The 25,102-nt window shown below is 40.8% G+C and overlaps 1 protein-coding gene across 1 annotated transcript in view; it reads right to left on the reverse strand.

The window, feature by feature from the left end:
- Rsu1 (Ras suppressor protein 1) overlaps positions 1-25,102 on the reverse strand; it is a 186,256-nt gene that overhangs the window by 66,657 nt on the left and 94,497 nt on the right. The window contains exon 8 of the mRNA XM_031369042.1: positions 23,148-23,280. Within this exon, the coding sequence (XP_031224902.1) occupies positions 23,148-23,280 (133 nt within the window). The remainder of the gene's footprint in view (positions 1-23,147; positions 23,281-25,102) is intronic.

Raw genomic sequence — 25,102 nt, forward strand, 5'->3', positions numbered from 1 at the left:
CCCACTGGTGCAATGCAGAGGCATGCCCACTGGTGCAATGCAGAGGCATGCCCACTGGTGCAATGCAGGCACACACGTTATGGAAGCAAGCAGGCACTTTCATCTTCACAGGACTGGCATCACTTTCAGCCCAACAACCTGTGGCAGAAAGGACACAGGCTCCCAGCGAGACCCTAATACTATTATCCTGCCAAATGAACATAATATTAATCTAAGTCTTAAGGACTTATCATTACATCCATTGATTAATGCCTCCTTTAAGCCTTATTATAGAAGCTTCTATTTGCAGTGGATCGTAAGTAAGACCCATACCTAGCCAAGATGCAGATAATAAAAGGCTGTGGAATGCTTAACTCTAAATGGGATATCTGTATCATATTCCCCCTTCTCAAGGCTCAGGAATCCTTGTGGAAGATGAAACAGAAGGACTATCATAGCCAGACAGTGGATGAATACAAGGAAACAGTGTCTTCTACAACGTGGCAGCTACATACAGGAATGCACAGTGTGTGGCAGCATGCAGACCCCCGTGCACATTCAAGCCAGAACAAGCCCCAGTGTGGAGACATGAAATGGACACCAGAGCCCACCACGAAAAAAACTAGTGGCAATTGCTAGCTAGCTGCAGAGAGAGAGGTGGGCAGTCAGTTTTCTTTAAGAGTGCTGTCTTTGGTAAGTTGAGCATGCTCTAGGAGAAAGCCACTATTCCTGTAACTACATAAGCTGATGTACTACGTGTGGTTTTCTCTAAGTTGGGAAAGGATTGCTAAATTTTCCACTTTAAGGAAAGAGAAACCTTATTAAAGAATCAATTCTTTGCTAGAGCAAGAAAGTTAAAGCCTAGTCTATAACTAATAAGAAAAAAAGGACACAAAGAGACCAAGGTGGGACAGTGTGAAGGTTCTTCAGGTGCGTTTACATCCTGTAAGTCAATCTACTTCAAGATGAACTGTAACAGGCTAGGAGTCCACTATAAAATTCCAAAGTAGAATCAGTTGTGCTACAGCATGTCCATACCCTGCCTGAAGGGCTTGAAGCTGGCCCAGTCAGTGAAGTGCTTACTGCATAGTCCTGAGGATCTGAATCCTATCACCAGCATCCAAAAAAAAAACATCCAGGCATGCTAGGAAACACTCAGTTCCAGTGCTGAGAAGCTGGAGACAGAGGGATCCGTAGTGTTTGCTGACCATCTGATCAGAATCAGTGAGGTGAGCCCCATGGTCCTACTGAGAGATACCATCTCAAAAAATAAAGTGGACAGCACCTGGGTGGGTCAATACCTGAAGAGTTCCTCTGGGCTCTATAACCAAGTACACTTGTATATCCACATGCACCCCCCCCACACACACAACACACACAACACACACACAACACACAAACAACACACACACACACACACACACACACACTAAATTAACAAATAAAAAGTCATATCTTAATGACTTAACTCAATAACAAACTACAATGACCATGTGGACTACACTGAATGTACATACACTGCCCGAGCCAGAATGTACAGCTACATAGAGTGTAGGTGGTCAGAACACTGAACTGAAGCTACTGTAGCAAAACAACTCACATAAGAGCATGTTAAATAAGAATCAAAGTGAATTTTGGAAAGATAGACTTGAGGACTAAAGAAGGAGCAAGGGAGATCTTGTTGGGGACCCCCTAGAACATTTATTTCCTAATACAGAAGAAAGCATATGGCTCTGTAGGACAGTGAGCTGGTTCAGAAGCCGATGAGCCAGTTGATTATGAACCCCCCATTAATCTCTGCGCATTGATTCCTATGAAGAAGTGCATTAGACGTTTAGTCACTGCGACCAAATAGCTGAGAACGCAACATTTAAGGAGAAAATAACTTGTTTTGGATCAGTTTCAGGTTCCTGTCTCTCACCCACTTGCTCCATTGCTATGGGTTTGCCCTGAGGGATCAGGGTGGCAGAAATCTATGATAAAGGAGGCTGCTCACCTCCTGACAGTCAAGATCAGTTAAGAACTAGAAGATGGGAGGCTGGTACCAGACATAGCCCCAATGACACGCTCTGAGTGACAGACTTCCTCTAGCTGGGCCCTCGCTAAGGATGTTCTACCACCTCCCAGTGCCATCAAATTAGAAATCCAACATCAGATGAAGCCAGATTAGGTCATGGCTAGTCATGGTTCCCAAACCAACAGTGCTGGCTATTAATATATGAGTCTTGCTGAGAGGCAAACTCATAAAATCATACCAGACTGAGAGATTCTTTATTCCTTCCTAGATATTACCCTAAAGCAGGATGAAGAAAGAGGTTCCTTTGGGAAGTGCTTGGGTCTTAGTCTTTGCATTCTGGTACTAGTTGACACTTCAGGGGGAAAGGATCCTACGAAAAGAGGCCTTTAAGCAGACAGGCTGAGTTCAATGCCTACCTCTGTCATGAGCCTGGTCTATCAGCTGTCCGCTTCTCCTGTGACTCCTGTGAGGTGCATGCAGAGACCTTTGAGCCATATTTTCATGGGAAGTGAAGCCATAGATACAGACCCCTCAAAGTGCGCAGCCTTGGCGGAGGACAAGGAATGTCACCTCTCTGTTGTGAGTGCAACTGAAACTAATCTTATCAAATATTAATCTGTTTAGGTACTGAACTTTCTTAGTAATCCCTGTCCAAGGTTCTTCTACCATTTGAAATTATATCATTTCTAATTATATTTCTGTATGATAATGACAGGGGATAGTTTTCTTTATTGCTAGTAATTCTCTTGTTGCCCTGTCTTGTTAATTAAAGTTAGAAAAAAAAGATAAAGAAAAACTTCTCTTCAGAAAACTTAAAAAAATAAGACTTCTAAGACTTTCAAGTATTACCATACAAAACTTTTACTGACAAAATTTACATTCCTTTGGAACTATCTAGCATTTGGTATGAAAATAAATTTGCTAGTTGCAAGACACATGCTATTAAAAGATCAGTACTCAGGCAGCATTTATCAAGCACACACAAGAACAGATTTAAAATGCTCATCATCTCACATAAGCAGTCTGAAACACACATGCCATCCTAGCCTGCAGCCCCCAAAACCGAAGGAGAGAAGAGAAACAGCCCTTGTGATGGATGGAAGAGGACTGGCACCTCCAAGCTGCATCCCGCACTCCCACCCATTGTGGTCTTTAAATGACAAAAATGTTGCCCCTGAATCTAAACTTAAATGGAGATAAAGAGAATCCCCCCTCATTTCATTAACCATTTTCATGTTGTTTTTCCTCTAGAGATTATTACCTTTCCTAGTTTATTGCGTGTACCTTGAAAATATTCTGCTCACTTATACACATCCACATACTTCATAGCCCAGGGAAACCAAAAGGTTGACAAGTTAAGAAGGCCTCACTCTGAAGCACCAATTGCTATGGCAGCTTTTTATTTATAAGGTAAGAATGGTACTTGGAAAAGTAGAGTGTTTTAACAACAGGAAACATCTAGGAAGACTTAATCTACTTCATACTACACAGCGAAAAGACATTTTAATGTTTCAAGTATTATTTAGTGTCTCTCTGAAAAAACAAACAAACAAGTAACAACAAAGTACTATATGATTTGGCCCACTCCAGATCTCAGAATGGTAGTATTATTTTGAAGGCATCAGGGTACCTGTCAGAGATTCCTCTACATGAGATGGCTCACTTATTGACTAAATCACTGAGAACATACGGCATATGAAGCTACATAATCAGGAAGTCATGACTACCATTTTTAGAATTATTTCTGATCCTTAAGTGAAAAGTGTGTGTGTATGTGTATTTGTACTTATGTCCACATGTAATTGTGCACATATGCATATATATATATATATATATTACCGGCAAAATATGCCTTATTATTCATAGAAAGACAACAATGAGCAAGTATATATAGCATGTAAGCCATCTGATCCCTGGCAAACACTTACATAATGGTAACAATAATTATGACTGCCAGGAAGTTTGGTACCAAGAAAAGGAAAGGTCCTGAAGAAACAGTGAACTGGCCTCAGAGCAGACAGTAGGTAGGACGGGCTCTAGGGAGGCCAGTGGAAGCTGAAAAATTGAAGAACTGAGCATTCCATAGGCAAAGATGGAAACAAAGAGCAGAGATCTTGGCTTCCATGAAGATCTGTGGTAGAAATTAGGTATCTATGGTGAGATATCTCCCAGCCCTACCACTCTAGGTCCAGGCCCAGTGGCTCTACAGAAAAGTTTTCTCATGCCAGCTGGGCCCAACTGCCAGGGTCATTTTGTCCTGAGGATCATGAGGGTCATGAGACACTGAAGACACTGGTGGGGACAAGATAGGAAGCCCCCTTCCACGTAGCTCATCCCATACCACAGAGACAAATCTTTAATTAAATCTTCAAAAGAACATCAAAATCCAGAAAACCTAAGTTAACTTCCATCATTCAGAAAGAACACATTAAATATGTCCATATCACTTCTTCCTGTCCGTTTCCAGACTTCAGTTTAGCCATCATGCCCAAAGGCCTGAGAGCTCAGTAATTCTATGATGCAATTCAGAAGAAGGTACAAATTGTATGGTTGTACAACACTGGAAATGTTGCTTCCTACCTCCTGCTTATAGCATCCTGACTTTCATAGTTATGTCAGTATTCTGGAGAAAACCAGAAATGTTGTGCCCGAGAAGTGAACGATCATCCTGCTGACTGCGTGTGTGAAATTATGAGTAAGTTCTCAGATATTGGTTGTAAATATCACACACAACTGACAAAAAAGTGGAGCCTTAAATGATCCTTTACATGCCTCTGTCTCTACCCTATTAAGACACTCGTTGTTTCTTTGATTTATCTCATAATAAATTTTTGATGACTGGTAAGTCTCATAAAACCGCCCTGCTGCTGACTGCACTGATTAATAAGTCTGACGAATCTGAAGTGTCAAGAATTCATGTGTAAGAATAAGTTACTGCCAAACGTATATTAGATATTCCATAAAGTATAGAATAAAAAGGTTGATCTGGTAATTTTATCTTGTATTCATTTTCCTGTAACAATTTATATTCGGAGGTTATCATTGTCTTCCTTTTCTTAAAAAAAAAAAAATCAATAAAGTAAATCCGGGTTGGGGCTTGAAAGCAAGTATTAAAAACTATGTTTAAAAAATAATGAATTGGTATAACAATAAACCATGTTTCCTACAATAATAAAGAACTCAGAAATAGTTTCTGGAATGACCCTAAAATAAGATAAAATAAGATAGTTAGAAACTATCTACTGAAGATGAAATGCTTGATAGAGTCATTCATTAATGCAAAATTGAGATAGAAGTCACTTTAACTTGTATGTATGTGTGTGTGCAGGCACATGTGTGCACTTGAATGTGTTCACAGGGGTGCATGTTTCGGGGAGGTACATGTGTACATATGCATATGAACATGTAGAAGCCAGAGGTCAACTTTGGTTACCATTTCTTGGGTATTGTTTGCATGTTTTGGGGGCACAGTGTCTCATTGCCCTGGAAGATACCAATTACACTATGCTGGCTAGATAGCAAGCTCCAGGAATCATAACAAGTGAAGTGAAGTGAAGAAGTGAAGTGACTTCATCAAGTTTTTTGTTCTTTTTAATGTGGGTCCTGGGACTCGAACTAAGTCATCAAGCACTTTAGAAAATGACCTGTTTGATTGGCCCTTGAAGCTACGTCAGACCAATAATTTTAAGAACCAAAATGTACTATAATTATTTTACTTAAAATTCATGAGTTGTATCCTCACTTTAAAAGTAAGTCTATTAATTAAATAAACATATAAATAAAAATGAGTCACTACCCCCTTCCTTCCTTTTTAGGTTTTCATGGTTTCACAGTAGAGTCACTGTCTTTGTGGCATCATCATGCAGAGTAGGAAAATAGGTCCTCTATCTTTGAAATGTCTGTCCTAGGAAAGCAAAGAGAAGAGAACTCTATGGTGATCATGGTCTTGGCCACTCATCCAGAGATCTCATGAGTTAAATGGGGAACAATAATTTTAAACTGTGAGTGCTCCAGTTATGAGAACTGGGACTTCAAGCTGAGAAAGCCCTTGCCTCTGCAGTTAGGGGAAAGAATCCAGTAAGTGTCACTGCAATACCTGCCCTAGCTGGGACTTGCATGGAGCCCAGCTGACCCAGGACCTATCGACCCTGCTGGAGACACATCTTTCTTCTAGTCTGCAACTCCAACTGGGGCAGATTGGGTGCTCCTGCCCTCTCCAACACCCAATAGCCTGACTGTCTCCTAGGAAGTCTGCCTTAACCAGGGACACAGGAGACTCCCCTAACCAGAGAGAGCACTGCCTGCATCTCAGGAGGCCTGCTCAAATCCATGTCACAGAGCTCTCCCTGCCTACAAGGAGAGACAGGCTCCAGTCAGAGACAACCAGACCAGTTAACACCAGAGAAAACCAAATGGCAAGAGATAAGCTCAAGAATATAAGCAACAGAAACCTATGTAACATGGCAACATCAGAACCCAGGTCTTCCACCATAGCAAATCCAGGATACGCTAACACACCTGAAAAGCATGATTCTGACCTAAAATTCCATTTCATGAAGATGATAAAGGTCTTTAAGGAGGATATAAATAACTCCCTTAAAGAAATACCAGAGAACATATGCAGAAGCTCTTAAGGAAATACAGGAAAATACAATTAAACAGGTAAAGGAATTGAATAAAACCATCCAGGACCTGAAAATGGGAATAGAAGGAATACAGAAATCATAAGTGTAGGCAACCCTGGAAATGGAAAACCTAGGAAAAAGATCAGGAGTTGCAGATGCAAGTATCACCAGCAAATACAAGAGATAGAAGAGAGAATATTAGGCATAGAAGATAACATAGAAGATTGATACAACAGTCAAAAATACAAAGTGCAAAAAACTCCTAACCCAAAACATCCTGGAAATTCTGAACACAATGAAAAGACCAAACCTAAAAATAATAGGGATAAAAGAGAGTGAAGATTTCCAATTCAAAGGGCCAGGAAACATCTTCAATAAAATCATAGAAGCAAACTTCACTAACCTAAAGAAAGAGATGGACATAAAAGTACAAGAACTCTACAGAACCACAAATAGATTGGATATGAAAAGAAAATCCTCCCATCACATAATAATCAGAACACTAAATGTCCAGAACAAAGAAATATATTACAAGTAGTAAGGAAAAAAGGTCAAGTAACATATAAAGGCAGATCTATCAAAATTATACCAGACTTCTAAACAGAGATGCTAAAAACCAGAAGATCCTGGAAAGATGTCCTGTAGACCCTAAGAGAAGATAAATGTTAGCCCAGGTTACAATACCCAGCAAAATTCTCAAACACCATAGATGGAAAAACGAAGATATTTAAGACAAAACCAAATTTAAAGTATATCTTTTTACTAATCCAGCCCTAGAGAGGAAACTAGAAGGAAAATTCCAACATAAAGAGGGAGACTCAACCAAGAAAACAAAACAAATTAATCATCTCACAACAAACCCAAAAGAAGAGAATCAAACAAACATAACACCACCTATAAAAACAAAAATAACAGGAACCAAAAATCATTGGTCTTTACTATCCCTCAACATCAATGGACTCAATTCCCCCAATACAACGATATAAGCTAACAGACTGGATATGTAAATAAGCCCAGCATTTTGCTGCAAAGAAACACACATAAGTGACAAAGACAGACTTTACCTCAGAGTAAAAGGCTGGAAAAAAGTTATCCAACAAATGTTGTCAAGAAACAAGCTGCAGTTGCCATTCTAATATTCAATAAAATAAACTTTCAACCAAAAGTTATCAAACAAGATGGGGAAGGACACTTCATATACATAAAAGGAAAAATTGATCAAAAGGTAGTCTCAATGTTGAACACCTATGCCCCAAATACAAGAGAACCCACATTTCTAAAACAAACTTTACTAAACCTCAAAAATACACATTGATCCTCAAACAATAATACTGGGAGACTTCAACACCCCATTCTCACCAATAGACATGTCATTGAAACAGAAACTAAACAGAGATACAGCAAAACTAACAAAAGTTACGAACCAAATGGATTTAGCAGGTATATACAGAATATTTCACCCTAACACAAAAGAATATACCTTCTTCTCAGTACTTCATGGTACCTTCTCCAAAATTAACCATATAACAGAACACAAAGCAAGACTCAACAGATACAAGAAGATTAAAATAATCCCATGCATTCTGGACTAAGGCTGGTCTTCAAAGACAACTTTGTAGTCATAGGAACTGAACAACTTTCTACTCAATGATAATGTGGGTAGGGAAAAAATAAAGAAATTAAAGACTTACTAGAATTCAATGAAAATGAAGGCATAGCATAGCCAAACTTATGGGACAGAATGAAAGCAGTGCTACAAGAAAAATTCATAGCACCAAGTGCCTTTATAAATAAATTAGAGAGATCCTACATTAGCAACTTAACAGCACATCTGCAAACTATAGAAGAAAAAGAAGCAAACATACTCAAGAGGAGTAGACAGCAGAAAATAATCAAACTCTGAGCTTAAATCAACCAATTTTAGAAACAAAGAGAATGAAACAAAGAATCAACAAAACTAAGACCAGGGCTGGAGAGATGGCTCAGTGGTTAAGAGCACTGACTGCTCTTCAGAAGGTCCTGAGTTCAAATCCCAGCAACCACATGGTGGCTCACAACCATCCTTAATGAGATTTGACACCCTCTTCTGGTGTGTCTGAAGACAACTACAGTGTACCTACATATTTTAATAAATAAATCTTTAAAAAAAACAAAAAACCTAAGACCGGGTTCTTTGAGAAAATCAACAAGATAGATATACCCTTAGTCAATCTAACTAGAGGGCACAAAGTCAATATCCAAATTAACAAAATCAGAAATGAAAAGGGAGTCATAACAACAGATACTGAGGAAATTAAGAAAAAAAAATAATCAGAGCCTACTAAAAAAACCTATAGTCAACAAAACTGGAAAACCTAGATGAAATGGATGATTTTCTAGACAAATACCACATACCAAATGATTAAATTAGGATCAAGTAAACTATCTAAATGGGCCCATAACCTCTAAGGAAATAGAAGCAGTCATTAACAATCTCCCAACCAACCAACCAACCAACCAAAAAAAAAAAAAAAAAAAAAAGCTTGGGAACTATTGGTTTTAGTGAAGAATTCTATCAGACCTTCAAAGAGGACCTAATACCCATACTCCTCAAACTATTCCAGAAAATAGAAACAGAAGGTGCGCTACCTAATTCATTCTGTGAAGCCACGGTTACTTTGATACCTAAATCACACAGAGACCCAACAAAGAAAGAGAACTTTAGACCAATTTCACTTATGAATATCAATGCAAAAACATTCAATAAAATTCTCATAAACCTAATCAAGGAACACATGAAAATGATCATTCACCATGATCAAGTAGGCTTCATTCCAGGGAGGCTAGGATGGTTCAATATGCAGAAATATATCTAATTCATTATATAAGCAAATTTAAAGAAAAAAACACATGATCATCCCATTAGATGTTGGAAAAGGCTTTGACAAAATACAACGCCATTCCATGTAAAAAGTCTCAGAGAGATCAGGAATTCAAGGCACAAACCTAAACATAATCAAAACCAATATCGAGCAAACCAACAGCCAATATCAAATTAAATGGTGAGAAACTTGAAGCAATCCCACTAACATCAGGGACAAGACAAAGCTGCCCACTTTCTCGGTATTTATTCAACATAGTTCTGGAAGTTCTAGGTAGAGCAATTAGACAACAAAAGGGTGTCAAAGGCATACAAATCGGAAAGGAAGAAGTCAAAGTATCACCCCTTTGTGCATAATAGGATGGTATACATAATTCTCCCAGAGAACTCCTACAACTGATAAATAACTTCAGCAAAGTGGCTAACTCAAATAAATCAGTAGCCTTCCTCTATACAAAGGAAAGAAATTAGGGAAACAACACCCTTCACAAGAGTCACAAATCATATAAAATGTCTTGGTGTAACTGCAGCCAAGCAAGTGAAAGATCTGTATAACAAGAAGTTCAAGTCTCTGAAGAAAGAAATTAAAGAAGACTTAGATGATGGAAAGATCTCCCATGCTCATGGATCAGTAGGATTAACATAGTAAAAATTGCCATGTTACCAAAACAATCTGCAGATTCAATGCAATCCCCATCAAAATTCCAGCTCAATTCTTCAAAGAGATAGAGCAATTTTCATAGCATAGCAGAAACTATTCTCAACAATAAGAGAACTTTTGGGGTAGTCATCATCCTTGACTTCAAGCTGTACTACAGAACAACAGGGATGAATACCTCATGGTACTGGTACAGTGACAGGCAGGTAGATCAATGGAGACTCAGAAATAAACCTACCACCTAATTTCACCTTATCTTTGATAAGGCAAAACCATCCTGTGGAAAAAAAGACAGTATATTCAACAAATGGTGCTGGTCTAACTTGCAGGTTGTATGTAGAAGAATGTAAATTGATCCATATTTATCTGCTTGTACAAAGCTCAAGTTCCAGTGGATCAAAGACCTCCACATAAAACCAGATACACTAAATCCAATAGAAGAGAAAATGGGAAATAGCCTCGAACAAATCAAATGACCCTTACACATTACACATTACACCAATCAGAAGAGCTAAGATAAAAAACTCAGGCAACAGAAGATTCTGCTGAGGATGTGGAGAAAGAGGAACGCTCCTCCACTGCTGGTGGGATTGCAAACTGGTACAATCACTCTGGAAATCAATCTGGAGGTTCCTCAGAATATTGGAAATAGTTCTACCTTAAGACCTCACTATACCACTCCTGGGCACATACTAAAAAAAAAGATGCTCTACCATATCACAAGAACATGTGCTCCACTATGTTCACAGCAACTTTATCCTTGATAGCCAGAAGCTGGAAACAACCCAGATGCCTTCAATGGAAGTATACATACCGAAAACGTGGTTCATTTATACAATGGAATACTATTCAGCTATTAAAAATCAGGATATCATGAATTTTGCATGCAAATGGATGTAACTAGAAAATATCATCCTGAGTGAGGTATCGTAGACCCAAAAGAATATGCATGGTATGTACTCACTAATAACTGGATATTAGCCCCAAAGTTCAGAATATCTATAATACAGCTCACAGAACATATGAACAAGAAGGAAGACCCAAATATGGATTCTTCAATTCTACTTAGAAGGGGCAACAAAATAATCACAGGAGGCAGTGAGAGGGAGGAACCTAGGTGGGAGAGGGGAGGAGTGGGGAAAAAGGCAGGGCAGGATCAGTTATGTGGTAGACAGGAGAGAAGCCCAGGGGGCCAGAAGAATGGATAGAAATTTGCAGCACTGTGGAGTGGGGAACAAGGGGGGAACCAGTAAAAAGTCCCAGACACCAGGTGTCTTAGTCAGGGTTTCTATTCCTGCACAAACATCATGAACAAGAAGCAAGTTTCGGAGGAAAGGGTTTATTCAGCTTACATCCACATGGCTGTTTATCACCAAAGGAAGTCAGGACTGGAACTCAAGTAGGTCAGGAAGCAGGAGCTGATGCAGAGGCCATGGAGGGAAGTTCCTTACTGGCTTGCTTCTCCTGGCTTGCTCAGCCTGCTCTCTTATAGAACCCAAGACTTCCAGCCCAGGGATGGCACCACCCACAAGGGGCCCTACCTAGCCCCTTGATCACTAATTGAGAAAATGCCCCACAGCTGGACCTCATGGAGGCATTTCCCCAAATGACACCCTTCTCTGTGATAACTCCAGATTGTGTCAAGTTGGCACACAAAACCGGCTAGTACACCAGGGATTCGAGAGACTCCCTAGACCCAGTGGGGATGACATTAGCCAATAATGGGGAGACAGAACCTGAAGTGATCACCTCCAGTAGATAGACATGGCCCCCAGTTGAGGAATGGGGCCAGCCGGCCACCCATCTCAAAATTTTTGACCCAGAATTGTTCCTGTCTAAAGAAAATGCAGGGACAAAAAAGTGGAGTAGAGGCTGAAAGAAACGCCATCCAGAAACTTGGGATCCATCCCATCTGCAGACATCATGCCAAAATGTGCTTGCAGACAGGCGCATGGCATGGCTGTCTTCTGAGAGGTTCTAACACCACCTGACTGAGACAGATGCAGATACTCACAGCTAACCATTGGACTGAGCTTAGGAATGCCTATGGAAGAGTTAGTAGAAGGGCTGAAGGAGCTGAAGGGGATTTGCAACCCTATGGGAAGAACAACTGCATCAACTAACTGAATTCCTCAGGACTACCAGGGAGTGAACTACCAACCAAACAGCATACATGGGCTGGTGTTTGGCCCCCACTATATATGTAGCAGAGTACTGCAGTTGTCAGGTCTCAGTGGGAGGGGATGCGCTTGGTCCTGTAGAGGCTTAATTTTCCAGAGAAGGGGAAGGCTAGAGTAGTCAGTGGGTGGGTGGAGAACCACCCTCTTAGAGGTGATGGGAAAGGGGATTTAATGGGGGGCTCAAGGAGGGAAGACCAGGAAGGAAGTCAATATTTAAATGTAAATAAATAAAATAATAATAATAATAATAATAATAATAATAATAAGAAGAAGAAGAAGAAGAAGAAGAGGAAGAAAAAGAAGAATAATAATACAGAGAAGATGGCAGGATGAGCTAATGGAGAATCGCATTCAATTTTGTGGGATTTGAATAACAATAGTGTTATAAGGGGGTGAGATGTTCTCTTCTGTAAGCCCTATTATTTGTTGAAGATCTATTAAACCCTATCCGAAGATTATAGTGTGACCACAAATGCAGGGTTGTTATAGACGAAATCAATTAGGACCAGTGTTCTGATTTTAAATAAAAAGTAAATTTGGCCAAAGAGACAAAAGTGTACAGTGACAACAAAAGGTGAATAGGGACAGGGAAAAGAGACAGCCATCCATATACCAGGGTGAGAGGAAGGACACATCCACGCAGCCTGAAAGAGCAGAATCTACACCAGGCTGAAACAAACCCTACTCCTTCCTAGTCCTCAGAAGAAAGAAATTTCACTCATACCCGACCTTCCTGGGACTTCTGGCTTCCAATATTGTGGACTTAGTAAGGCAATGCCAATAGTTAAGGTAAAATTACCAGGGCAGAAACCTTTGTGAGAACACAAAATAATAATAATTTTTAAAAGCTATTTACCTTGCCATGCAAAATAACCAAAACCCTCAGTGGTAACTGATTTGATCAGCAAACAAACACTATCTAATTTGACAGAGATTGAAGCATACACTTGCATCTTAAAGATTTTAAAGGTAGTAGAATTATTTCAATACTAATACAGGCTTCACATACTCCCATCATGAAGCTAGTTGAAAACAGTAAGAGTGGGAAGCAATCTTCTTTGCCACAAACACTTTCAATACCATGAATCCTAACGTCACATATGAAACAATAGACAAATACAATAGAATAAAACAGAAAACATTATCTCTCTGATTCTAGATGAGTAGATTGGAACCCTGACAAAAGCCTGTGAATATAACTCATGCTTATGATTTTTTATTTGATAAAGTTGATTGAAACTGCTTTCATAACATAATTAATTCGTATCCAAAATGCCTGGCTACAAAGACAAACCCTTCACTGCCCAAAATAACAGTAATAAATAAATAACACTCCCAACAATGACCAACCTGAATATGAGATTGGAGTTCTGTAAAAAGCAGGCATGAAATAAAAAAAAAGATACAACTATATAGAGAATAGAAACCACAGGCAGTTTCATTTGATTGTAAAAGTGCCACTTTTTAATTTATCTCTCAAATAAAATAAAGCAAATTCAAGCAATAATTCATAGTTGGGTGGAAAGCATAAAGCATTGAGTTGTAAGATCAGGAGCCTGGGAAGGTTGATCAATATAGGTTGGCTATCTGAGTCAAAAAGAGGTCAGTACCTTATAGGTCAATGGGACCATATCAAGTGACTATTCTATAATCATGGAAATCGCCGCAGTCCCTCTGGTACGGGAAGTCACCTGATACGATTCCTTTGTGGGATGTGGATAGAGTCTAGCTGGTGTTTAATTTTCCTTTCATCAAGTGTGAGAGATTATAGTCTACTAATGCTAAATTGATATCATAGTGTGTCATATACATCATAGGCTATACAATTGGTCCATGCAGGTCTGTAGGTCACCAGTCAAGGGAAGCAGTGGAGGGGAGAGGGATAGGAAGGGAAGAAATACTAAAGCCAAAGAAGAGGAAAGAGGAAAAAGAGAAGGAAGACAGAGGGGGAGAGAAAAGGAAGAGAAGGGAGAAGATGAGAAAGATGAAGAGGAGGAGAGAAAGGAAGGGAAAAGAGCGGAATGAGACAGGAGACAGGAAGAGAGAGGGACAGGAAGGAGAAAGGAAAAGGATGGGGATGGAGAAAAGACTGCCCCCCTTCAGAATATTAAGTATATGAATTTGTGAGCAAAGTCCAAGATAAACATCTCTTCTCCCACTTATATAGCAGTTATGTAGCCCCACCTTGGTCTTCTAGTGGTTAATCAGGAATCTTTAATGGCAAGAGCAGGAGTCACAGAGAAAGGGGCAACAAGCTAAGTACCAGAGCTTCACTTCTCGGCAACTTTGGTACCACTGCATCCCTGCAGAATCAGTCTCCAAAGACCATGTCCTCAAGGCTTGGCCACACTAGACGATCTGAGGAAGCAGTAAAAGGACTAATGTGGCCATCAGAAGGGATCATCTTCAAAGTCTGGTCTTCCATCTTAAGCATGTGGAATGGAAACTGTTGAGACGAAAACTATTCCACAACATACTGTTACCAAGTTACCAAGTGGCACTTTAGTATAGTTGCCACCCAGAACACCAGCAAGGTTCTCAAAGTTGGTTTTGAAGAGAAGGAAGGTTCACTTTCCAAGTGTTGAAGGTGGAGGGTATCAAGTGGAACTCACAGAGTTTCAGAGAATGGGAAATTTCAAATGGAAAACACTTTATTAAAATGGAATCATTTTACACAAGGCTATAGGAAACAAAATCTTACTAAATGTGTTTAAAAGAAAAGCCTGTTTATAGGATAAGTTGTGAACATGACCAAAGAAAGAATATTAGTTATATGTGAGATTTAATAGTTCTACCTAAAATACAAATTAGGAAAGAAAAAAATCCTTCAAATGCAAAGTATAATAAGTGATCTATCAAAAAGACAAAAACAAAACATAGGAGAGAAAAGTATTACATATTCTTTCTCAGACAGTCCATACTTTTCCTGTTACCCCTGAGGGGAAAGTGCAAATTTACTAGCACAGTTATCAACTATGACCAGGTAGAGAAAGAGTTGAGAAACTAAATCAAGGATTGACAGCTAATGTTACACCAACATTCTTGAACTATGTGCTCATGGTCCATTTGGTACATGGGGAAAAATGAAAGCTATATGAAATTTTGTGACCTAAAGCTGTCATCTTAGAACAAAGTCAACCCAACCAAGCTCTAAGAGAAGTACATTTATTTAGAGCTATATAGGATCATCACTCAGGAAAAATAAATTCAAACGATTATTTTTAAAAAGATTTATTTATATTTATTTACTCAATGGGTATGTGTCTGACTTTGTGTCATCATGTACAGAAGCTTGCAGAGACAAAAGCAGACCATATAATCACCCCATGGACCTGGAGTTACATACAGTCTATTAGAAGCCATGCTGAAGGTTCTGGGAACTGAACCCAGGTCTGATGCAATTAACTGCTGAGTCATCATGCCAGCTCCACAAGCAATTTTTAAAATGTTCTTGATAGTTTTACAACAAGGAGGCAATTAAAACTCAAAAAGGATGGTAATGACATCATGCTTTTATGATTTCAAATAATTGACTCTTTGTTCTTGAAACCAACTCTCAAGATTATCTATATCATCATGATTCTTAAGTCTTAGAGATATCATTTGTTTTGTTTGTTTTTGTTTGTTTGTTTGTTTTTTCTGGCAGTGATAAACTATTGTGCTTTATTTATTTATGAGAGAGCCAGGATGGTATGAAGTACTAGGGGCCAATATTAGGTTGTGAACACCAAACTGGAAGGAAAAATGGAGGGCTTTCTTGGAAGCTGGCTACCAAAGGTCCGGAGCAGATCTGCAGCTTAGATTCACCTCTCAGTCACTGTGACACAATGCATAAGAGAATCAACTTCTAGGAGAGGGGAGACTTATTTTGGTTCTCAGTTTCAAAAGGGTAAGTCCATACTCCTTGGCTCCACCATGGTGGGCAGAATATCCCCATGAACAGACCACGGCAGAGCAGCGTTGCTCACCTCTGGGAAGTGGAAATGCTCCTCCTCACAACATTCCCGAATCCATACTAAACATTGAGCTCTGAGTTGCAGACAAGGATTTAGTGTATAATATTGCATCACTTGTTAGTGATGCATTCTGGTTGGGTGCTTGCAGAAGGCACAGCCTTTTGTAAGAAGACGTCCAAGTGCATCTTGTAGGCTCTGGGCAGCCTGGGGGAAGCAGTCTTGTGTGCAGAAAAGTCCAGCGAGTTTAAAAAAGTCTCAAAGGTCCAAGTGTGTGGAAGGGAGCATTTGCAGCCTCATTAAAGTCAGCTGTGGCTTGTCTAAGGTCTGCTAGGCAATGATCTCCCAAGGTCACCTAGGGGTCCTGAGAGGTGCTAATTGTTTGCCTTTGTAACGGCTGCTGTCCCTTGACAAGGTGAAGAGATGCGACACAATCATACCCCAGGTACACCTTCAGTGGCTTTTCCTTTTCTCTTCCATACTTTGTAGTATTCCTTGTTCAAGGTAACATGTTTGTAGGCAACCTGGACAGAGGTGTCAAAGGCTTGAACATCATTGTCTATTATGAACAAAATGAAACAATAAACTTATAGAATTTAAAAAGGAAGCCAACCATATATATGTAGCAAGTATAAATTAAATAAAAAAGCCTAGGAATAGAATACAGTTATCTTTTAGATTAAATACGATCTCTATGTGGAAGCTGTAAGGGAAAATGGTCCTTCCATTCACATCTACTGTACAGATATATTGTTTTCATGTGGCTTAATTTGAGCTATTTTCAGACACAATAAAAACAAAAAAGAAAGGTCTACAGTGTTCTGCATATTGATTACCAGTATGTAATACTCACTGAAGGACCAAAAGGTCCTCCTGATGTTTCAACTCTCTTTTTGTTTTTTTTTTTTTCTGAAGATATTTATAAAACTGTCTGTTAGCTTTGTGTATCCATTTATAATTCCCCAGAAAAACCTAAAAGGCTTATGGAGTTCACTAGATATGATTCTCTGCTTCACATGACTCTCGTAGAGTGAAAAGGCCCACAGATTGGATACCGGATGCACTGGTGACTTAAAGAACTTCTAGGCAGCTAGCTCAGCAGCTATTAGAAGATGGTGTAATTGATTAATAAAGCGCATTTATGTCCATTATAGCCGGGGACAGGTTTGCCTACAGTGCAGAAAGAAAGGTAACTTTGTTTTAATTCTACCTGTAGATAAAATAACCAGTCCTCATAAATCAAACAAGGTAACTGGTTTTGCTGGATTCCTAGTAAAAATAAATAAATGCTTGGCCTTTTCTTAGAATTGCTGACCAGTCCTCAAGCACCGTTTCCATTAACTCAGGACAATGGAGGATCCCCTGAGAGAGGTATGTTTGCGCCCAGGAGGAAAACAAGCCACAAGGTAGAAGAATGAGGGAAAAGCTCCTTTTGTGTCCAGGCTAGCTGACTTGCCAAGCTCCAAAAATTACACCTTTCGTGGGGGACTTCTGTGTTCCAACGGCCTCTCTTTCAACTTCAGCTGTACATCTGTCAACTTCTAAAATGGCTGCTGTCACTGCATGCACACCTAGATGAAACTGTGGAAAGTGTGAGTTCCTTCCTTTCGCAGGGGGTCTTGTCGAGGGCTGAGGATCCAACCTGGCTACTCTTGCTGCAGGGACCAAAAAGGAAAGTGGAACTGTACCGAGCAGTCCATCAAACTTACACATAAATAAAAGAGCTCACATAGAAACAAACAGATGCAGGGGTACCCTCCCCCAAGGAGGTCAAAGGTCACGTGTGATTCAGCAACACAATGAAGATGCTCTGGGTTTTAAATGTGATCTCTAACTCCAGACTCAGACGCTTATTTTCCGTTCGTGGTGGAAGGAGACATTCCGGGCAGCATGATGACAACAGTCAATATGTTCCCCTTGAGGCGAAACGACAGGTGAACCCAGAGCAATCTCCACCTGAGAAATGGCTGTGACCCAATGAGTACCCAGAGCTATGTCTCAGAACATCTCTGAAGAGCCATATGTCAGGGCTTGGGAGACGGATCAGTGGGATGGTTCTCTGGGTAGAGGTGCTGGCTTGTACACCCATCTGTCAAGTGAAATTCAGTTCCTGGAGACTGCAGTAGGAGAGGAGCCACTCCTGAGAGTTGTCCTCTGACCTTTACATGAGTGTTATGAACACACCATACACACACACACACACACACACACACACACATATGCACACGCACACGCACCAAATTAATTAAAAAACCAAATCCTAATCGACAGGCTTCTTCCTGCCTCATGGCCTCAGCTCCTCTTGGAACCAATGAGAGTGTCCCCAAGTGCGTGCAGTTCACTTTATCCCAAGCATCAGATTCCCTGTTGGTTTCAAGTATCCATGTTTCCTCTCATAGTCATCAGAGCCCACACATCAGATGACCCATCCTCTCTGTCATCACTGCCCTACTTGCACACCATCTTGAGGATGTGCTTAAAGTGCCAAGGTCACTAGGGACATTTTCCAAGGACCAGCATAAAACCAGAGGTGGGGGAGGGGGGCGGGGAGGGAGAAGGTTTATGGAACTTCAAATTATTTTTTCATATGTGTACACATATCTTTAATAAGAAGCCATATATTTACATGTACACATAGGTAATCACTTAAGTATTTTTAAATGAAGAGGACATATGCAGGGCAAATGAACAGAGATGAAGAAGTAGTTGTTAGATATGCTAAGGAGGGCTGCAGAGAAGTCATGGGTGGGTCTGCCAAGCATGTGGGTCTGAGGTAGATTCCCAGGACCCACACAGAAGAGTAGGGTGTTATGGCTGATGCTTGCACTCTCAGCACCGGGGAGGCAGAGACAGGTGAATGCCTGGGACTTGGTGGCCAGAAAGCCTGTCTTTCTTGATGAGTCCCAGGCCAATAAAGACATGTTTCAGTGCATAGCATTCCTGAAGAATGACACCCACCACTGACCTCTGGCCTGCATGGACATGTGCACATACTCACCTACACATGCACACAACATACTCACCTACACATGCACACATGCACACACCTGAACACATACCCCCAAACACACACACACACACACACACACACACACACACACACACACACAAAAGAAACTATAAGGCTTAAGGTTCAAAAACCTAAAACTCAAGCACTGGACGTGAAAGTTGCCTTTAGAAAAATGATGTGAGCCATGAATAAGTTGCCGACCTATGTGGTCACAGGCAGAACTTGAAAAAGTGGTTTTGGACTTTTACAATAATCAAGTATGTACCAATAAGAAGAATGCCATTGTTCCTGAGAGCTGGAGTCCGGGACAGTACAAGATGTAACAACTGCTTAAAGCATTAAAAGAGTGGGGGAGCTGGGACCTAATTCCCCCAAGACAGCAGGCCGGCAGTGTGTCTGTCCATGTCCTCTCCCAGGACCTCTGGCCACAGATGGCACTCTACACTGACAAGCTGATGCTCTGTACTGGAACAATGGTACAGTGCAGGTACCATTGTCATGACTATGACTTTAATTTTGCATGTTAACTAGCTAACAATCCATACTTCCGCCCAGTGTAGCATAACTGATGCTAGTTATGATAAGAGAATGAGGTTATATAGCTGAAATTAAGGAAGTAGCCAACATTTTTTCTGTCTGAGGCGGGTTGGGGTGGGTGGAAGAGGTCACAGTGCATTCTGCCCTTCAGTAGTGAATAAGGTAGTAGATCCCCAAAGAGGAGAAGATGCCTTTCCTTCCACTGTTTAATCTTGATGTACCTCTACAGAAGGCTATGGTATCCTCTGTCACAGTCAATCAAACAGGCTAGCTTCATACTACACAAACTGCTTCATTACACCACCCCTCAAAAGGAGGGTGCTACTGACCGAGTAACTGAGATAAGAATATAAACTTGGGAGGCAGAGGCAGGTGGATCTTTGAGTTTGAGGGTCAGCCTGTCTACAGTGTGAGTTCCAAACAGCCAGGGCTACACAGAGAAACCCTGTCTCAAAAAAGAAACAACAACAACAACAAAACAACATCATCATCATCATCATCATCATCATCATCATCATCATCATCATCATCATCATCATCATCATCATCATCATCATCATACTACCACCACTCAAAGCCCTGATCTGGGCCTGAGTGGTCGCTGAGTTATTCAGCCTGCCAGTTCTCCCATGCCTGTGCTCCCAGGGCCAGCTCTCCCATTTGTCACAGCCACCTACTCCTGCTGGAGCCCATGAAGAGGCCAGTCCTGCAGAAACACAGCTGCAGGATCTCCATGACACAGGGCAACTGCAGGTTATTCAAGAGGAGTCCAGGTGAGGATCCAGTGTTGATGGTGCAGCAGAAACCGGAGGCCTGGAACCAGAGCCATGACTCACTGCAGTGAGCATGTGCAAGGGCAGCTGTTTGGACACGCCACGCCATACTACAGCTTCCACAGCAAGCTACGCTTTCTGCTGTTGTTTATCTGTTTCTACTATTTCTTATTTATTGTTTTGTGGGCACGGTTAGAAGGGTAGAGGGTTGATATGAAGGGAAGGGGAGATAAGTAGAACTGAGGTGCATGATGTAAAACTCATAAAGGATATGACTACCGAGATGAGGACATAGTTCAACAGCTGAAGTACCTGCCATGTAAACGTAGGGGCTTGAGTTCAGATCTTCAAAACGCACATAAAGTCAGATGCAGACAGCAGCACTCACTAGTGCTCCTCTGGCGAGATGTGGTACATAAACAGAATTGCTAGAAGCTGGCAGGTCAGTTGTCTGGCATACACAGCATTAAGATCCCATCTTAAACATGGCGGAAAGCAAGGGCTGAAACCCACCTGCACACTGAAGCACACGTGCACTGCCCTACGACACACAGGTACACATAGGCAAATGCATACACACACACACACACAGGTACATACAAATAGGCACACATATACAGACACATGCATGCATGCACACACACAAGCATACTCACACACATAGGTACACATACATGCACATGCACACACACGCATATGTAGTATATGTTAGTGATTAAAATTGCGGACAATCAGTTTTCAAATAACTACCAAAGAACTCACCAATATATCTCTTCTCTATCCAGAATCCTAACTGTGGCTTAAATCAATTGAATCCATTTATAAAATGTATAATGGTGATTAATTGCCTAATAATGACTGTGATGTACCATGAACCTCAGGAACTCACAAATTAATCTTTATAAATGAAATTCAACTTAGTAACACTTTCATACACAATGAATTCTAACCTTCTGTAAATTATAAATTAATTTAGAGTAAATCAAAAAAAATTGTTAGCCAGAATACTAAGCAATGTCTCCTGTCTGTCTGGATTAAAGGAGGCTGGTCTGGGCATACTTCTGTACATTACTACACATATAAAGGCCCACATCTTTGCATTTGCTAACAGCTATTATCAGCTGTGAGCTAGAAAAAAAACCTACACGATGCCAATAATTACCAAGAAGAATAAAACAGTCAGTTAAATTGCAATTATATTTTCACACATTTTCACTAACTAAACAACTTGTAAGGCTGAGCTATATTTGCATTTCTGAAAAGCTTGAATCCACAATGCTGCACATACCTGTTCAGTCCACTCACAACCTACCCTGCACACATACTATTCTGAGGGCTTAGGTATCATCTACAAGGAAGTGCTGCCACTTTGTCAGTTTCTATGGAAATTCTGCCTTCCCATGCTTTTCTGCTACTGAGTTACATTCCCAATGCTCTGGTGTGCTTCGTTTCCTATCTAGCACCCTCTTCTCTCCAGCACCCCTGCTGGAAGGACTTCGGACAGACAGCTGACCATTTGTAGACAGGTTGTCTTGTCATGTGACCCAGACCCACTGGCCCAGGACAGAACTGTTGTGAGTTGTGGGTGGGGGTGGGGGTGGAGCGCTTTCTGGCGGATGCCCAGGAAGAAAGCAAGACACTGGAGGCAGCATGTCCCCATCCTTCATCGATAGTCTAGCATGTCCCTATCCTTCATTGATAGTCTAGCTCTGCTCTAGTAGTCCGGATGCTTAAATTGGAGCTGAAAATAGAAACAGATTAAAGTACAACTGGATTTTCCTCAAGTCTCCCTTCAGATGTTTAAAATTAACACTGCCCTTACCTTCTGCATTAGGAATCAGGTAAGCATGGCGATAAATGAAGATATTAGGGGACTAGGAGCTAGGGTAAGACTGAAAAATGACAGAAGAAAGAATAATAGCAGGGGGAGGTGGGAGAAGCCCTGTGATCCCCGGAACACAGAGAAAGGGAGAAGTGGGAAGAAATAGGTACTGTTGAGAGGGGGCGCCACCGTGTCTGTTGATCTAAAGGGGGAACTTGAGATGTGACGAAGCCATGTCCTAAAGCTGGCTAGTTCTTCCTTCTGTCCCCTCCTCTTTCTGTATCTGTCTGCTCTCCAGTGCAGCTCATTATCCCATTAGAGTAAAGCCTTCTAAGTAACAGAATATGCTACTGTCCTGTCCTGCTTGGTACTCTACAGATTTAGCAGATAAACGGCTTAACAAGTTTTCTCCTGATATTTGTGGTTCTCCTTCACAGAACAATAGAAAATGCTCAGATCTTACATGGCTGGTGAAATTCCTGGACTACCGTGGATATTTAACCAATTTAATACCTTAAAAACACTCTAAGAAGAATTAGTAAAAATGATCTTTTACATGTCAAATAAATATATTGTATAAATATCAGAAACAATTACCACCTGTAGTTTTCAATAAACATTTAGAAATGCTTGCACAGGAAAAAAATACCACAAGATGCTTTAAAAAAAATTTTTAAATTTTCAAGTCATTTTAGAAACAGTCTGGTGTTTTAGAAAAGCAGGGTTTACTCACTACTTGTATGTTTCTGAACGGATATATTCGAAAACATGGGAGACGCCAAGCTGGAACTGGTCAGCAATCGGGGTAACCCAGGGGTTGTTCTCTGCTTTGAAGACCTGCTTCTGACCAGTTAGATCCAAGTTGCCTAGAAAGGTGAAGAGAAGCAAAAGGAAGCTGAAAGTTCTGTCATCCAGTAAGAGAGTGGAGAACAGCCGGGCGGTGGTGGCGCACGCCTTTAATCCCAGCACTTGGGAGGCAGAGGCAGGCGGATTTCTGAGTTCAAGGCCAGCCTGGTCTACAAAGTGAATTCCAGGACAGCCAGGACTACACAGAGAAACCCTGTCTCGAAAAATAAATAAAGTAAAATAAAAGAGAGTGGAGAAATCCTTACGTACATTAGAAAACATTTTTATTTGATTTTTTTAAAAGCACTTACCCCAAGTTATTACTGGCATACTAGGCAATGTTGATGATGATACCCTGATTCAAGAAATGGCTACCAAATGAAGGAGGAAGATAGGAAGGAAAGAAAAGGAGGAAGGAGGGAGGGAGAGATGAAGGGATGAAGGGAGGAAGGGAGGGAGGGAGGGTGGAAGGGAGGAAGGGTAGAAATAGAAAGAGGAAAAGGATCCACCAACACAAGAAAGCACTTTTTCCAGTGTAGCATGCTTTATTCTAGATATCTGTTACAGAGATTAAAAGTTTTGATCAAGACTGAAAGAGAGACGAGAATGGTGATTTAGTCATTAAGTCATAAGCACTGCGGTTGAGAAGGACCAAATTTAGTCCTAACATGTATATTAGCTGGCTCTAATCACCTGCAATCCAGATCCAGGGCAATTCAACCCAAGAACATTCCCACCCAAGGACATTCTCAGCTAAGCACATATCCACCCATGGACATAATTATAAAGCCCCTTCCGATATCAAGATGGATCTCTCCTTGTGTGAGTGGATCTAAGGCAAATCATGTCAACAGAACTTTCTTCATCAAGCAGAAAACCAGAGTGAAGCAACAGGAGCACATTACCCTAGTAGTGTTACCATGGACCATTCAAGCATGAGGAACACATCACAAATCAGTCCTAAGTGAGTCTCATTTACATAGTGATCATAGAGGCTAACAGTGAAATGGTTTACAAATTGCCTTTGAAAATTACTTCCTCATTTAACTTTCTAGCACTCCCCAGGGTCAGTTATTAACATCACTTCATAGGTGAAGAAATGGAAATTTGGGTGAATGAACTAATACGCCCCAGTTTTAGAAAATGTCAGCCAGGAACCTTGAAGCTGGCACCAAGCCTTGTTTTCTTTCTGTGGACAAAGCAACTCAGCTGTGTGTCCATTTAGGTCAATACTGCTGTCAATAAGGCATTGAAGCTAGTAAGCTCCCTCTCACCTGGGTATCACCTACTCATGATCAGAAAGCTCCTTCTGCCCCAACTTTTGATACATTTGAAAATGGAAAAGGAAATGGGAAGGAGGCTCCTCATGTATGCCAGCCTATGGAGGCCAGGCAAGATCAAAGACAGAACACTTCACTTCGACAAGCAGGAAAGAATGTGGCTTCACCTAGGAAGTTCCCACAGGCCTTTCCTGAAAGCTCTACTATGCAACTCCAATTTCAGTCTTGTAGTCTACGGCACAGGGCTGTTTGAACAGAGACACATAGCAATCACCCTTCTCGAGACACGCCAAAGTGATATGGTTGTCTTGTTCTGATGCATAAGTGGCATTCTGTCAGAACTGATAGTCGGGACAATGAAAGTATGTTCTGAGATACAAGTAAAGGAAAATACAAATAATTTTCTAGTTCATCTGAACTCTGGGAATGAAAGAATAGACTTTATTTTCCTTTTTATGATATGCAGTGTATGCACAGGTTTTGTGTGTGTGTGTGCACATGCGCACACGCACGTGTATTGTACATGCATGTGTGCAGACTAGAGGCAAGAGTCTCAAGTCTT

The sequence above is a fragment of the Mastomys coucha genome, unplaced genomic scaffold (assembly GCF_008632895.1).
Source record: "Mastomys coucha isolate ucsf_1 unplaced genomic scaffold, UCSF_Mcou_1 pScaffold15, whole genome shotgun sequence".
In the NCBI taxonomy this organism is placed as follows: Eukaryota; Metazoa; Chordata; class Mammalia; order Rodentia; family Muridae; genus Mastomys; species Mastomys coucha.